The sequence below is a fragment of the Herpailurus yagouaroundi genome, unplaced genomic scaffold (genome assembly GCF_014898765.1).
Source record: "Herpailurus yagouaroundi ecotype Mexico unplaced genomic scaffold, PumYag 196, whole genome shotgun sequence".
NCBI lineage: Eukaryota > Metazoa > Chordata > Mammalia > Carnivora > Felidae > Herpailurus > Herpailurus yagouaroundi.
Genome location: NW_024412427.1, coordinates 2,899,087 through 2,916,304, shown reverse-complemented (window position 1 = coordinate 2,916,304; position 17,218 = coordinate 2,899,087). Strand labels below are relative to the sequence as shown.

At 49.3% G+C, this 17,218-nt stretch overlaps 1 protein-coding gene across 5 annotated transcripts in view; it reads left to right on the top strand.

Annotated features, from left to right (window-relative positions):
* The window catches only part of GDAP1L1 (ganglioside induced differentiation associated protein 1 like 1), a 51,094-nt gene extending 33,970 nt beyond the window's left edge, over positions 1-17,124 (top strand). For 3 of the 5 annotated variants that reach the window (XM_040446996.1, XM_040446995.1, XM_040446997.1), the window contains 3 exons: positions 3,822-3,919; positions 4,700-4,814; positions 15,689-17,121. In XM_040446996.1, coding sequence (XP_040302930.1) covers positions 3,822-3,919; positions 4,700-4,814; positions 15,689-16,032 — 557 coding nt within the window. In that variant the 3' untranslated portion in view covers positions 16,033-17,121. Of the gene's footprint in view, positions 1-3,821; positions 3,920-4,699; positions 4,815-15,688 lie in introns of all 5 variants that reach the window. The other 2 variants (XR_005781977.1, XM_040446994.1) reach the window with 2 other exon arrangements.
* Positions 17,125-17,218: the final 94 nt, after the last annotated feature.

Genomic DNA, 17,218 nt, shown 5'->3' with positions numbered 1-17,218 from the left:
CCACGTCCTGTCCTAGCTGCTAGTCTGGACATGCCCATAGCCTGGTTCATCTTTTTGTTTCTAGCACCTGGTCAATGGGGGTTAGATTAAATCAGATTATCCATCAACAGTTATTTACAGACTTTGGTCCAGGCCCTGTGCAGACACCATGGGATCCTATAGACAGATGAAGTGTGATGATTCTAAGTAGATACTAGGTACTTAGTTAATGGTCACTTCCTCCCTCTCAAAGGAGTGAGCTGTTGTTTAAAAGTGGGAAGGGGCAGGTTGTGGAACTTGATTTGTCCCTTTAGAGTACCCTTGAGTAAGACCTGGAATCTATCAATATCATCTTGTCTCCATTCAGTCAACACTTATGAGGTCTCCTACGACCCAGGCGCTGGGCAGGGGTCTGGGGACCAATGGGGACAAACACAGCTTCTACCATCCCATCTGTTCCATCACAGATAAGCAGAAAGACAAGTGGCCAGGTAATTGCAGTGTGGGACTAAACACATTTGAACAACTTCTCAGGAGGACAGTCTGGCACCCTATATCAAACACAAAAAGGCCCACACCGTGGAGATTATCCTGCAGTTACACTTGGATGTGTGCACCAAGAATCACCATTGCAGCATAGGTGGTAATAGCAAGAAGTTGGAAATAACTCAGCAGTGCATGAGTTGGGAACTGGGCAAAAAAATTCTAGTATTCCCACAATAGAATACTGTACAGCTGTTTTAAAAAATGAGTATAAGGGATGCTCCCTAAGATATGTTAGGAAGTAAGAATAAAGGAAGGCAAAACAAATGCATCTAGTGTGCTATCATTACTATATTTAAAAGGGCGTTAAATGGATACCCAGGTGCTTGCAAGCACAAAGATACACGAGAAGCTGCCAATAGGGTTTGCTTTCAGGAAGCAGAACTAAGAGACCACAGACTGAGGGGGGAGAGATTTACTTTTCACTGCACATTCTTTAATATTTGAATTTTTAAATTTTTTTAATGTTTATTTATTTTTGACAGAGAGAGAGAAAGAGAGACAGAGCATGAGTGAGGGAGGGGCAGAGAGAGAGGGAGACACAGAATCCAAAGCAGGCTCCAGGCTCTGAGCTGTCAGCACAGAGCCCGACGCAGGGCTCAGACTCAAACCACAAGATCATGAACTGAGACGAAGTCGGATGCTCAACCAACTGAGCCACCCGGGCGCCCCTAATATTTGAAGTTTTAAACAAGTATACATGTATAAACTGTTCAAAAACTAATTGGTTAAAAATTTTTTAACCAAAACCAATCAGTGTTATGGTAAAGGAAGCATGGAGGCTATGGGAAGATGCCCATTCCAGCCACTGGGGGCCTGGAGGGCTTCTGAAATGCAGCAACATCCAAGGATGACCAGGAGGTAGAAGGGGAGGGAGAACCCTTTCAGGTTGAGGGGGAGGAGAGGGTGTAGTGTGCTCAGGGAACTGAAGGAAGTTCAATGTGGATGAAGTGTAGTCCGAGGCAGGTATGAGTGGCCATGCTGTGAGTCTGGGGAGTAGGACTGACAGAATTGGAATTTTGCCCAAAGAGCAGTGGAGAGACAGGGATGGACAGTGACATGATCTGATGTGCATTTTACAAAGTTCCCTCACTGAGTTACGAGGTCCTGGCTGTCATCTAGGTGAGCAATGACGGTGGCCAGGACTGGATGGAGGCAGTCCCTAAACGCTTCTGGGGGCTGGAGGCACTTCCTCATTCCACCCTGAGTCATTTAAAGGAGCCTAGAAGGCAGTGAGGGGTCCAGAGAAGGCCTACCCTGCTCCTTCCTTTGAGAAGAGACAAGAACTCAGGGCCCCAGCCGAGCTGGGAGAGGAGAGGGATCAAACAGGATGTAGCAGTCATCCTGCAGTGACCCCTCCAATCAGTCCAAGGTCTTTCCTTGGCTTGGGTTGCCCTTCTAGAGTCTAAAGAGAGCCACGTGTACAGCCCTGGATGACTGGAAAGAGAGGAAATGCTATACTTGACCTTCACATTCATAAAATATCAATGAGATTTAATATAGCCCCAAAGCTGGAAGGTCCGGGAGCGTATTTACTGGTTTTTGTATCAGGCCAGGAGATAGGGTGGTAGATGGTGAGACGTCAGAGGGCAGTAGCTGAACACCTGCAGTCACTCATTCACTCACTCATTTTATTCATTCTATTCTATTCTATTCTATTCTATTCTATTCTATTCTATTCATTCATTCATTTATTCAACACTCACTAAACTCTTGTTCTGTGCCAGGCCTGTACTGTGTTTTAAGGAAACGGGTGAATCTGACATAGCCACAGGTATCCAGAAACCCAAATTCTAGTGGGAGACATATACATTCAGAGAGAAGTACATCAGAATCTCTGTGGATAGCATTACAGGGTGAACTGCACAAGTCCAGGGGGCACTTTTCGCACAGATTGGAATGTGAATGGATTGGTGCAATGGCATCTCTGATTACTATATTTGCATTTTTTGGCAGAAATCTGCACCATGGACACTGAAGGACAAAGGCATTGAATGGTCAGACCTCTCAAAGGATCAGGATGGGATTTTTGGAGGAGGTGATCTTGTGCTGGATCTAGAAGGGGATTTTCAGGAATACAGGAGAAAGCTATTCCAGAAGGTAGAAGTAGTGTGAGCAGAGGCCCTGAGGTTTGGAATGGTCTGGCACATTCATGCCAAGCATTTGGGTGGATGAAATGTTTCCTCAGTGAAAGGTGGAGTTGGTGAGAAGAGAGGAGAGGGATCCTGCTGGTCTTTTAAGGCACGTTGAAGAGTTTGAAGGTTATCCAAGGTCAGTGAGGAGCCAGAGTGGGTTTTAAGCAGGGAATGGCATGGACAAGTGTGTGTTTGAGGAAGACCTCTTCAGTGTGAGTGGGAAGAAGGGCACAGAGTGGAGAGAATGCCAGTGCCTGGGGCCAGGTCAGAATCATCCAGTCTGAACTAAGGGAGTCAGAGGGTTGAAAAGGAGATGTTAAGTATGGGAAAGAATAAGAAGGAGGAATCAATAGGACCTAGGACTGATTTTGTTCAGGGAGGAGGTGAAGGAGGAATTGAAGGCAACCCCCAGGCATCTGGCTTAACTTGGTGTGGGGGAGGGGTGCTGCAGTTAGGCGAGAATGCAGGCGAGGAGCAGGGGGAGCAGGGAAGATGGTGAGGTCTGTTGGGTGAGGTTCAAGGAGCCTAAGAGATGGCTAAGTGGAGTTGGGGCCCAAGGGAAAGGACCAGGCAGGACTGGGGCACCACTCTCCACCTGACTCACCACACCCCAGACTCATTGGCCAAAAATTCTGGAGAAACCCCACCCCAATCACAGAACAGACCCTAGGATCTTATCCTGCTTTTCGTTTACTAGTGTGGGATATTTAGCCTCTCCGAACCCATTTCCTTAACCACGAGAAAGAGTAGGGGGTGGCATGCACTGAAGCATGAGTCTGTCCAGGTTTATAACCTATCCATTTCTGGCAAGCTCCCACTCATTCTCGAGTAGTCCCCTCCTCAGTGGGGTTTCTTGATGCCTTGTGTCCCAGGCAGGTGGCCCTCTATCCCACAGCATTCTGTTCACCCTTCATTGCAGATTGATGGTGCTGTATCCTAGAGATTTCTTTGCATGTCTGTCTCTCCCACTAGCCTGAGCCTAGGGCAGGATGGCATCTCATCCATCCCCGGGTTCCAGCCTGTTGTGCCTACCAAGTGTTGGCTGTCCATATTGTTACTTTTCAGACCAACGTTTGAATGGAATCTACTCACAAGTTTGTGGAAGAAGGGCTGGGGGTGGCACTGGCTATCAGAAAGATGGGACCTTCCTTATTCTCTCTCCAGGACATTTAGCCAATGCCACCACAGACCTCATGAAATTGGACCATGAAGAGGAGCCCCAGCTCTCTGAGCCCTACCTTTCCAAACAGAAGAAGCTCATGGTGAGTGCTTCCAGACCTGCTCAGTTCCACTCCCCCCTATCTTTCCCATGGAAAAGAACAAAGGCACGAGGCTGGTTCAAAGTAGAGGATCAGCTGATGACATGAAATGAAAACAACACTGGCTTGTTTTTCCAATTCTGTCTCCTCTTGTCATTTACTGGCTACTTGACCTTGGGCAAGCCACTGTCCCCCTGGAGCCTTGGTCTCCTCATGTCTTAGGTTGTGTCCCTAAGAGCAGAGCATTGGATGGAGGTTCTTGGATAAGAGTGACGTTGAGGGAGCGTTCTGAGGAGGACCCTGTAAGGGTGGGAGGGATAGGAAAGAGGGAGGGGCCAAGTTCACCTCTGCAACATGAGTGGCACCACAAAGTTGATCCACCCCAAGGCAAGGGGCAAGCCTTTTATACTTCTGTATCTGTCAGTCAGTGGTTACATATTGCGGGGGCTTGAGGGGCCTGTATCTCCAGGCAGCTTTTCTTTGGCTGGGAGTAATTCTCAGGAGAAGGGGCAGCAATGAGCTCCTATCAATGAACCCTTACAGCAGTTGGTATATGAGAGTGTCAGTCCTGTGAAAGAGGTCTGGCCAGGACAGCTGAGCTCAAGGGGCCCTGAGCACCAGATGCGGGTGCTTCGTAACCATGGGGCACCCTCTACACTGAAGGGGATGTTTGGAGGCTGGGTTTGCCAAAGAGCGTCTGGGTCAAGCTCCTTCAATCCCTGGTCACCCAGGCTCAATGGAAGCCAACTCAACTCCTCTGGCTCCTGCCTGTCCTGTCCCCAGGCCAAGATCCTGGAGCACGATGATGTGAGCTACTTGAAGAAGATCCTCGGGGAGCTGGCCATGGTGCTGGACCAGATAGAGGCGGAGCTGGAGAAGAGGAAGCTGGAGAATGAGGGTGGGTGCCAGCTCTGTCTGGGGTAGGTGGGTGCTGGAGCCCATCCGGCCCACCTGACCCTGTTTAGTTCCAGCCCCTTTATCCCAAAGATGCCAGAGGACCTCCCAGGTCATTAGAATCACGGGCCATGGAGTCAGATACACTTAGGTTTAAGTCCTAGCTTGACCACTTGGTAGTTAAGTGATCATGGGTCAGGTACTTCACCTCCCTGGACCTCAGTTTCTCATCTGTATAATAGGGATAATAAGAAGACCTGCCAAAAGCATTGAAATGTTACATGAAATAATACACGAAGAATGTTTAGGTTAATGCTTAGCACACAGTAGATGCTTAACAAAGATTGATGAAGATGATAATGCTGGTGGTAGTTGGTGGTCAACATGACCCACCACATCCTCTTGCCTTCCCCTGCTCAAGGATGCATTATGGCTCTTTCTGACCTTGATCTTTCTGTTTAAGTGGCTCTCTAGACCCTAAGTGTACAGCCTCTTTCCCATCTCCACAACTTTGCTCCTGCAGCTCTTGCAGCCAGGAGTACAGTCTCCATGCCACTCTGCTCCTTTCTCCTTTTATGTGCTGTCTTTGCTACTTCTCTTCTTCAAATTTGATTCCAGACCTTCTCGTCTTGCTCCGTTTTGGGCGACCTGTTAGTCTTGTCTCCTCAGCTGTGCTAATTTATGGAGCCTATGCAACATGGAGTGCTACACTCACAGCTTCACATGCACACCCCATCTAAATGGGAAAACTGTGGGGCACAGTGCTGTAACAGATGGGTTTAGGAGCGCCTGGCTGGCTCAGTCGGTAGAGCATGCAACTCTTAACTCAGGGTTCAAGCCCCACATTAGGTGTAGAGATTACTTAAAATAAAATCTTAAAAAGAAAAAAAAAAAGAGAGATGGGTTTAGAGTCAGGCAGGTTTAAGTTAGAGTTCCAGCTTTGCCGCCTGTACTGTGTGACTTGGACAAGTTGTTTTCCCTATTGGAGCCTCAGTTTCTTCATCTGTAGAATGGGATGGTAAGAACACAACTTAACGCCATCTTGTTGGACTCTTATAAAAAGTAAATGCACTTTGCACATTGCCTGGAACATGCTAGTTTAAACATATAACAGCTAACGGCATGCACATTCTCCATTTGAGAAAAATGAGGCTCAGAGAGATACGTGGACGTGCTCAACATCACACCACTCATAAATGGCACGGTTAGGGCAAGAACATGTTCCCTCTTGACAGGTCCAGTGCTCTTCCAGCATCTCGTAACTGAGGCAAGCACAAGGTACACATAGATACCTAGAGTCCTGAATAGGGACATTGCCATGAGTTCTAAAGTCAGGGCCCTAAATCCTCTGTAGAAAAAAGCATGGCAAGGCTTAGTAATGAAACTAATATACACATCTCAAGAAGGGACTTTCTCCTTCCTGTCAGGGAAGGTGCTTAAGGGAGCCCTTACAGAAGAGTGCTCAGAGGCCAGAAGGCATGGTGTTTCTAAGACTGCCTTTGGGGTCAGACAGAATTCTAGCTCTGCCATTCTCTCATTGGTCAACCTTAATTCTCAGGCACATCTTATATATTCATGGGTTAATTTGCTTGGCTGCCATAACAAAATCCCATAGACTGGATGAGTTAAACCACAGAGATCTATTTTCTCACAGTTGTGGAGTCTGGAAGTCTAAGTTCAAGGGGCTGGCAGGTTTCATTCTTCTGAGGCCTCTCTTGGGCTTACAGAGGCTTTCTTCTGTGTACACACCCCTGGTGTCTGTGTGGCAAAATGTCCTCTTCTTACAAGGACACCTCGGATTGGTTAGGGCCCACCCTGATGGCCTCATTTTAGCTTACCTCTTTAAAGGCCCTTTCTCCAAATATAGTCACATTCTTAGATACTGGGGATTAGAGCTTCAACATATGAATTTTGGAAGGACACCTTTCAACCCATACTGCTTTCATCTTTAACAACACTTACTGTGTGTCGAGTACTATTCTGTTTCACATAGTTTAATCCCCATAGCAACTTTAGGAGATAATATGAGTAACTACGATGAAGAAACTAAGGCACAGAGAGGTTCAGTAACCTTCCCAAGGTCACACAGATAGAAATGGGGGAGCCTAGATTTAAACCCTGGCTCCCAGAGTCTGAGTTTTTAAGCTCAAACTCTGCCACTTCTTCTGTGATAAAATGAAAGCCTATTCACAGGGCTGTTGTGTGGCTCAATGAGAAAGTACGTGAAAGGGAATAAACACCTGGCCTGACACACAGTATGGAAATGTCCACAAATATTAGCTGCTGATATGATCAAGGGAGACACAGAGTGTGACCTAGATGGAGAGCAGGGTTGATAGTCCTGGAGAACAGCTTTGGATGCTCAGGTGATCCCTAGATTGGAAGCCTCCTGACCTCAGTCTCTGTGTTCGTCATGAGCTCTTCCAAGAGGAGGCAACATTGTACTGCTCCATGGCAAGATGACTGGGGCTGTTCCAGATGGGGATGTTGGACAGTCCTGTGTCCCTCCATGGCTGGGGGAGGCAGCAAAGGTCCAGGAAGTAGCTGGGCCCACATGGTCTCTCACTCATTCACCCACTGGGGCATCCCCAAACTTCCCTGGGGGGATCACTCATGCCCTCCACTTGTCCCCTCGTGAGGCAGAGCCCAGGGTTGGGAGGTATTATAATGTCACAGCTAAGACCCCTAGCATGGAGCCAGATGACACTGATGTGGGTTCTTGATCAGCTGTCTCCTAGTTCTGTGACCTTATGGAATTCACTTCACTTCTCTGAGCTCTTCTACAAAATGTGGGTAATAATAGAATCCAACTCACAGGGAGGTTGTGAGGGTTCATAAAGATAATGAGTATTGGTCACTCTCCACATTACCTGGCTAAAAGTAAAATGTTTTAGAAATAGCAGTTTCAAAAATAATTACCATTACCATTCTTTTCATTCATTTATTGTAATATTTCTTGGACACCTACTGTGTGCCAGGTCCTGGGGATAAAAATGCAAGAAAAAACAAGATATTGTTCTTGCTCTCATGGAGTTTACAGTTGTATGGAGAAGAAAGACATTAATCAAATAATCCCATCAGTAAAAACAGAATTGTACACAGTGGTAAGTGTTAAGATTGATAATGAAAAGAGCAGGGAAAATCTGATAAAGCTTCTCTGAAGAGGTGACTTTTCAAATAAGATTTGAAGGATATGGAGGGGCCAGCCTTGTGAAGAAGCAGGACAGGTGTGTCCCACACTGAGGGGATACCATTGCAGTGGGTGGGGGCGGGGGGGAGAGCTGGGAGCTCTCCAGTACTTGGCTACTGTGTGCTGAGTAATGGGGGGAGTGGCATGAGTGAGGTTGGAGAGAGCCAGAGAGATGCAGGATAATGGACCTGTATTTAGAATTTAGAATGTACCCATATTTATATTTTATTCATATTTAGAATTTAGATTTTATACTATATACAAATCCATCCAATGGGGAATCCTTGGAGGGTTTTGAGAAAGGGATTGTATCAGTTAGCTTTTGCTGCATAACGAATAAACTCTAAATCTGAGTGACTTAAAAGAACCTTTTATTTGTTCATGATTTGTGCTTTGGCAGTTTGGGCTGGGCTCAGCTGGGATCGCTTGTCTCTGTCCCACATGCTGGTGGTGGTATCACTCAGGTATTTGTGGCCAGCTGGCAGTCAGTGACCTCCCTGGCATGTCTGGTGGCTGGCTTGCTGTTGGCAGGGTCAATGGGAGTAAGTGGGCTACATGTTGCTCATCGCCCAGAGGCTAACCCAGGCTCATTCGTATGGTGGTGGTCAAAGCCATTTCTGAGCAGCGAGGGAGCAAAGGCTCAGCACATAAACCCTTTTCCAGCTTCTATTTGTGTGGAATTTACTAGAACCCCGTTGGCTAGAGCAAGTCTTGATTAAAGGGGTGAAGACTCTGCCTCTTGTTGGCAGAAGCAGCAAAGCCACATGCACACAGGATGGGGGAAATTGGTGGCCATTGTTGCAATCCACCAATGGTGAGGTGTTCTGACTTTAAGGGCACTCTGGTTGCTGTGAGAATGGATTTCAAGGGAGACTGATGGAAGGTTGTCACAGCAGCCCAGGAGGGATGATATTGGCCTGGACTGAGGAAGTGGCAGGGGTGATTGGGAGGCGTGGATGGACTTGAGAGGCATGTTGGAGACAGAATGAACTGGAACTTGCTGAATGGTCGAGTGAGGTGGGAAGAGTAAGGAAAAGGATGACTACTGGGTTTTGGTCTGAGCTACTGAGTGGTGCCATTTCCTGATACGGGCAAAGGAGGCTGAGTGTTCAATTTGAGGCACAGTGAGTTCAAGATGCCTCTCAGACACCCAAGAGGGGGTGTCACATAGCCATTGGTATTCTAGTCTGCCTTGTAATGGAGAGGTCGGAATCTGAAGAGAGATTGGTGAGACTCCAGCATATATGTGGTATTTAAAGCCATAGAACTGGGCAATTCATCCAGGGAGACAGTGGAGAGAGACAAAACAGAGGAGTCAAGGACTGATGTGTCCTTTTGCTGCACAGCAAATTTCCCCTGAATTAGGGGCTGAAACAGGAACAAAACCCACATGTTTTACATCACACATTTTCTGTGGTCATGAATTCTGGAGCAGGGTAGATGCTGGTTCTAAATTTATGGTTGCATGATGCAGGTTGCACTCAAGCTTGGCTGGGGCTGCAATCATTTGAGCTGGAGACTCCACTTCCCAGATGGCTCAGTCACGTGGTTCTTTTTTTTTTAATGTTTATTTACTTTAGAGAGAGAGCGCGCGCGAGAGCGAGGGGAGGGGCAGAGAGAAGGGGGACAGAGGATCCAAAGCAGACTCCATACTGACAGCAGCGAGCCCAATGTGGGGCTCGAACTCATGAACCGTGAGATCAGAACCTGAGCCCAAGTCAGACCAGGCGCCCCTCGTTCACATGGTTCTTAACTAAAGGTCTCAGTTCCCCGCTGGCCATTGGCAGGAGGCCTCAGTTCCTCATTACCTAAGCTTCAGTGGGGCTGTTTGAGATTCCTTACAACATGGCTGATCGCTTTCCCCTGAACGGGTGAACGCAGAAAGAGAGAGAAGCAGCCACAATGCCTTTTATGACCTACTGTTGGAAGTCACTGTCACTTCTGTCACATTCTATTCATTAGAAGCAAGTCACAAAATACAGTCCATATTCAAGGGGAGGGAAATTGGGTTCCATCGGAGAAGTATTGAGTAGTTCATGAGCGTATACTTTTTTTAAAGTTCACGTGCTTATTTTTGAGAGTGAGCATTTGCATGCAAGCAGGGGAGGGACCAAGAGAGAATCCCAAGCAGGCTCCAGACCAGGGGCTTGAACCCACGAACTGCGAGACCATGTCCCAAGCTGAAATCAAGAGTTGGATGCCCAACCGACCCAGCCACCCAGGTGCCCTTTGTGAGCATATTTTTAAAACTACCACACCTGCCCTGAGATCCCCCCACATCGAGGAGAGGGTAGAGGCAGAGGAGCCAGCAAAGCCGACAGAGAGAGGAGCCAGTGATGTAGGACCCTTGTGTGAATGGAACCCAGAAAGGGTTGTGCTTTAAGGAAAGAACAGTGTCAAGCCATGAATTTTGTCTCATGGCTGTTGGCTGTGACCTTGCCAAGGGCAGTTTAGTTGGAATGTGGGGGCTGAAGGCTAAAGAGTAAACACGAGGTGAAGAATGAAGACACCTCTTTTGCGACGTTTAGCTGTGGGAGTAGATGGGATGGTGCCTGAAGAAGGATGCGGGGTGAAGAGAGGAATCTTTTTTAAGATAGGTGATCCAAGGGGCACCTGGGTGGCTCAGTCGGTTGAGCGTCCAACTTTGGCTCAGGTCATGATCTCGCGGTCTGTGAGTTCGAGCCCCATGTCGGGCTCTGTCCTAACAGCTCGGAGCCTAGAGCCTGCTTCGGATTCTGTGTCTCCCTCTCTCTCTGCCCCTCCCCAGCTCATACTCTCTCTCTCTCTCTCTCTCTCTCTCTCTCTGTCAAAAATAAATAAACATTAAAAAAAATTTAAGATAGGACATCCAAGAGCATATTTCCAAGCTGGTAGAAGTAACCCAGTGGGAGGGAGAAATCAGTGCTGCAGGATGGATGGCACCCAGTCCAGGAGGGGACACTAGGGACCTGCTTCAAGGCAGGGGCCCCATAGGAAACAGGGCACCTCGAATCAGGTAAAGGTGAAAAGCACTTAATCAAAGGACTATTTACAAATATGTGGGCAGGATGCAGGAAGAGCACAGGGACAAATGCAGTGCCCTGGGCCTGAGGTCGCGAGGTCGTGAGGCGTGGGAGCAGCTTCAGGAACCTGGACAGAGAGGCTGTGTGGAGAGGGGGACCCCCTGGCAGGAGCTGTGACCTTCAGTCTGTGGACACACCCAGTCCGTGGCGATGCACAGAGAGGACACTGAGGGAAGCAAGACTCTGACCTCACTCTCGCCCACCCTCCCATCTCCTGCCTCTGCTCCCCAGTGGCTGGAGCCAGAGGGCATGGAGCCCCACCGGTTTCTCCATCAAGTCATTCTCCTGTGGCACAGAGCCTCACGGAGAAGGGAGGAGAGTAGATCTGGAAGGCAAAGGGAAGATGTGTGGCCTCGGACGGGGGGTGGGGGGCAGAGACCCACAGAGGACCTGGCCACGAGAGGAGGTGGCTGGCGCCCTCCACCGCGGGGTGGCCCAAGGTAGTGTGCATGTAGGTGACTGGCTTTGTAGGTTTCCTGGTTGGAGTGAGGGCTTTTCTGGCTGAAGGTTCCTATTTTCTTTTAATTTTTTTAATGTTTATTTTTGAGAGAGAGAGAGAGAGAGCAGGGGAGGGGCAGAGAGAGGGAGACACAGAATCCAAAGCAGGCTCCAGGCTCTGAGCTGATAGCAGTGAGCACAACACGGGGCTCGAACTCATGAACTGTGAGGTCATGACCTGAGCTGAAGTTGGACGCTTAACTGACTGACCCACCCAGGCACCCCCGAAGACTCCTATTTTCTGAATGAAGCACACGGTGGCATCATCAGCTGAGTGAGGACTGGGGACAGAGTGTGAGGATAGGAGTGTGGTTGTCTTTGCAGGGCGTGGGAAAGCCAGCCTACTCCAGAACTATCAGAGGCCCAGGCATGGCTGAGTGCTGTCCTGGGCTTTGTGGTTATGAATCTGAGGCATAGCCAGTCAGCGTCACTGTCTCCAGCACACTCAGCTGGCAGACTCGGAGAAGGCACAAGACAGAGCTTGTCCAGGGCTGGGGGCTTTCCGAAGGGAACGCATAGCTGGAGGGGAGGGGGAAACCGAATGGATCCGGCCCTCTGGTGACATACCAGATGTCTACATACGTGGTGGTCATGGCTATCAGAATTTGCCCACAGACGTAAACACAGGCATGGCCACACTTAGATAGCGACATGCACATACATGCTCGTGAGCATCTGTCTGCAGGCCAACAGCCAAGTGGATGTGGGCAGGCACTTCACGTATACACGCGGGGATTCCACACCACACGGACACAGATGCCCAGGTGTGCGGATATCCACGTGTGCACACACAATCAGCTGCGGGGACTTGAGCAGGCAAACACATAGGCTGACAGACACATAGATCTGCACACAGACCCAACAAAGAATACACCTCTTTGTTTCTCTTTTTAGAGTTTATTTATTTATTTTGAGGGAGAGAGAGAGAGAGAGAGAGAGAGAGAGAGAGTGAGTGAGTGTGAGTAGGGGAGGGGCAGAGAGAGAGAGAATCCCAAGCAGGCTGTGCACCGTCGGCACAGAGCCCAACTCGGGACTCAGTCTCACAAAGCATACGATCATGACCTGAGCTGAAACCAAGAGTCGGATGCTTGACTGACTGAGCCACCCAGAGGCCCGAGTGTATGTGGAGATACATGCATACGCGCTTTTTCATCTGCACACGGAAAGAAGCAGTGTTATGTAGTGGTTGTAAGCAAAGACTCTGCAACCAGATGGGCTCGGTTCAAATCCAGGTTCTGCTCTGCCGTGTACTAGCTGTGTGGCTTTGACCAAGTTACTTATCCTCTCTGTGCCTCAGTTGCCTCATGTGTAAAGTGGGGATAATAATCCCTACTTGATAGGGTTGTCATGAGGATTAAGGAAATTACAGCACGTGCTCTGGTTCGTCTCCCACCTCACAGGCTGTTCCTTCTCATGTGCCTTTGCTGGTTTCTCCTCGTTCACTGGAGAACCTTGGAGTGCCCCAGCGCTCAGTCCTTGGTCCTGTTCTCAAACCTGTCTGTCTCCTCCAGTCTGTCACTGGGGTCTACAGGCCCCTTGGTCCTGCTTCCTTTCACTGCCCCTCACCCCCATCCTGATCTCACCCTGCTCCGGACCTAGTGGTAACTCCCTTGTCCACCAGCAAGAGCACTCCTTGGCCTGCACCGTCGGCTTCCGTGCCCTTCTCTTGCTTTATCATACTTTGCAAAACCTCAAACATGGTTACACCCGACTTGACCTAGTCAGCACCGGCACCTGTGAACCCAAGTTAGAGGCTAGAGAAATACACATGCATGCAGGCTGGTCTCACTTTGGATTCAAGACCACTAGCCTTAGATGGCTCTCCGGCTGCCCTGGGCCACCCCTGTCCCCCTCCCCAGGTGACTACTTAATAATACTTTCTTCTTCCTCCTCAACCTTCTAACCACTGCCTCCACCCCTCCCCTCACTGACTGTTTCTATATCACTGAGAAAATGGAAATTTTAGGAGGAGACCCTCAGATCTCTGACCCCAAAACCTCTCCCCGACCAGCATCAGTGCCCATACACACACCATGTTTTAGCAGCTCAAAGGTGCACCTCTCTTATGTCACATCTCAGCATCTCTGAAATTGCAGCGTTTCTCACAAAGTTTAATTGGCACCATTGTTCTCTCCAGGGTGGATGTCTTACGTTTGACAGCAACTTAGATTTGATGAAACGTAGTACCGCACACTCCCTCGTATTCCCAAGAGTGAACTGTCCTTCGACTAGTAACTCTTCCCCGTGAATACTAGCCATCCCGTGCAAGGACTCACGTAATTCCCTCCACTGTCTTTTGTAGTGTCATCCCCTCTCTGCTAGATCATTCCCATCAACATCCTGGGTTTCCTCTCCCAACTTGCAAAGACACTCTGGACCTGTCTCTCATATTGGCATATCCTTCCCATTACAGCGAAATTCCCTGAAAGAGTGATCTTCGCTCACCGTCTCCAGTTCCTCTTCTCCATTTCTCTCTTGAACTCCTTCCAACCAGGCTTTCAACATCAGCATCTACTCTTGTCATGGTCACCAGTCACCAAATGCCACCACAGTTCTCAGCCTCCTACTTGACCTCTCTGCAGCGTTTGAACACAGCCGGGCACTCCCTTCTCCTTGGGACACTTCCTAACCTTGACTTCCAGGATAACACAGTCTCCTGGTTTATCTCCCACCTCCCAGGTGCTCCTTTTTATGCTCCTCTGCTGGTTTCTCCTTGCTGCCCAATATCTAAATCTTAAAACCCCCAAGCTCAGTCCTTGGTCCTATTCTCAGATCCGTCTGCACTCACTTTCTCGCTGATGTCCCCCCACCTCCATGCTGATTATGTACACCTGAACTAGGTACATGTACCTCTAACTGCCGACTCATCATCTCCCTTTGGCTATCCAACGGGCATCTTGAAGGTTATGTTGTTCAAGAACAAACTTCAGATTATTAGGGCCTTCATTACACTTTACCTCCTCGTTCCATGAAACCATCAACCCCTCAAGACACTGTCTTGTCCTGTGTCATGTCAGGTCAGGTCTTCATGTCCAGCACATACATAAACATTTGTTGGATTAATGAATAAATGAATGAACAAGAAGATACAGAGTGAAAGGGATGGAAGGGATCAGGCTTTGATGGTGGAGGGCATCAGATTCAGGAAATATCTGAGCTGAAAGGGACACCTGCTCAAAGATGCAGAAGCAAGCTTCCTAGGACAGCAGACCTCACAGGAAGTGGAGGCAGAGAGGAGGCAGAGGGGAGTCTCCAGGCATGAGACACAGCAGGGGCAAAGGCCCGGAGGTGGACAGGCAGCTCCTCTGGTCTCCTACATCACCTTTGTTCAAAACCCCGTCATTCTCCCCACTGACCATGTCAGTGTCCAAATTCTTTTGCCTGGTTTTTAAGCCTTTTCACTAGTTTATCTGCATCCACTTCTCTAATCTTGACTTCTCATGAATCATCCACTTATCCACTGGGTCCCCCAGGCAAGCCATGCCCATTTTCAGTCCCTCCAGCTGCTATGTTGAGAACACACTCTAGGAAGTCCAGGGCAGAATCAAGAAGACCTTGTAAGAGGACATGATGATAACCCAGGTAGGAGAGAATGTTTGTTTGGACTAGGGTGGTAACAATGGAGGTAACATCACACTCTGGATGTATTTTGAAGAGAGGCCGATGGGAATTGTTGACATACTGTACGTGAGGAATGAAAGAAAGAGGACTCAATGTGGCATGGGGCTGTGGCCTGAGCAACTGACAGGGTAGGCATGTGGCTGCTGACATGGGGAAGACTGTGGTGGGTTTGGAAGTGACTATCAGGAATTCTATTTTGGACATACTGAGCTTGAAATGCATAGTGGACATCCAAGTGGAGCTGTAAAATGGGAAGTTAGACATAGGAGGCTAGAGTTTAAATACATATATTTGCACTTAAAAAGTCAGTTGGTTCAAAGAAAAAATAGTAATAGAGGTAGTATAAGCATAAGGCAAACATCATTAAAGCTGTATGGAAGTGAGTGACCTCGGGGCAGTGCTGTGGCAGGCAGGCAGAGGCTGGAGGAGTCCAAGGGAGAGAAGTCCCATCAGCTTGATGGGACGAAGCTGACCTGTCCACCCCCATCTCCTCTCCCTTCCCCCCAGGGCAGAAATGTGAGCTGTGGCTCTGTGGCTGTGCCTTCACCCTCGCCGATGTCCTCCTGGGAGCCACCCTGCACCGTCTCAAGTTCCTGGGACTGTCCAAGAAATACTGGGAAGATGGGAGCCGGCCCAACCTGCAGTCCTTCTTTGAGAGGGTCCAGAGGCGTTTGGCCTTCCGGAAAGTTCTCGGAGACATCCACACCACCCTGCTGTCGGCCGTCATCCCCAACGCATTCCGGCTGGTCAAGCGGAAACCCCCATCCTTCTTTGGGGCATCCTTCCTCATGGGTTCCCTGGGGGGGATGGGCTACTTTGCCTACTGGTACCTCAAGAAAAAATACATCTAGAGCCAGGCCCAGGCTCAGCGCCTGTCGGTGTCTCTGTACTGTGTGATTCCCAGCAAGCTCTCAGTAACGCACTGTCTCATGAACACTTGGACAGCCACTCCCCACCCCGTTTGGAGTAATTCTATCGTCAATGTGAAAACATTCCATAGTTTAGAAGTAGACGTTGCCAATGCCGTGAGTTGAGGCCACGGCTCTACTAAAGGAGAGAAAGAGTGAGCGTGAGTGTGAAAGAGAGAGAGAACAGAAAACACGAATGCCTTTTCTTTTGATTCAAGGTCTCAAGATGGAACTGTGGGGACTGGTTAGGATCTGAGGTGAGTCCCAGGCTGTTTGATCCACCAGGGCCCAGATTCTGGGAGGTGCTGGGGGCTCAGAGGGCCTGATCCCCTCGCCTCCCCTTCCCTCTTGCCCAGGGAACTCTTCCACAGGACAAAGCCAACATCAACACTTGACTCTTCCAAGTGGTGCCTCCGGCTGGGGCTGGGGCTGGAGACCGCGGACCCTGGGGAGGCTCCTGAAGACCCCAAGGGGCTCCACTCTTCTCCTGCACGTGGACTGAGACAGCACTGGCACAAGCCAAGACAGTGGCACCCAACCACCAGGCCATGCCTGGGACCGACACCATGAGCACGCCCTCTCATCCCCTCCTGATTTGGCCAATGTGTTTGCTTTACCAGAAGTCCCTGGAAGAGCACCCACCCATCACCTCTTCCCGCTGGGGGTTGACTTCCCACCATGGGAGGTGGACTTGCAGCAAAAGCCATGTTGACCTTCTTTCAGAAGGTCAGTCCTGGCCTGCGTGCAGGGGTGGGTCTGGAGGTGGATGGACTCAGGTCCTTCCCTCTGCCTCTGCCAAAGCCACCTCCTTTACTGCCCACCTTCCCCATCACACGTGGGGCTTCCCCTGTGCCCCACCATGCCACATGGAGCAGGGGAGTGTGGTGTCTCTGCATCCCTGCTGCCCTCCCTGGTCGTGTCTCACTTTCCTGTGCCTTTTGCATGTTGGGAGAAGGTCTGGGTGTCACTGCCGCTCATGCTTAGAAACCACCGAAAGCCCCCAATAAAGCATTCAGGAGGAGCAGTTGCTTTTCATTTCTAGACATGTGTTGTCCATCCATCTCTCCTTTCCAAAGTTTGGGGCAGAGAGGCAGAGACTCGAGGTTCAGATTCAGCGGTTCGCAAGAGC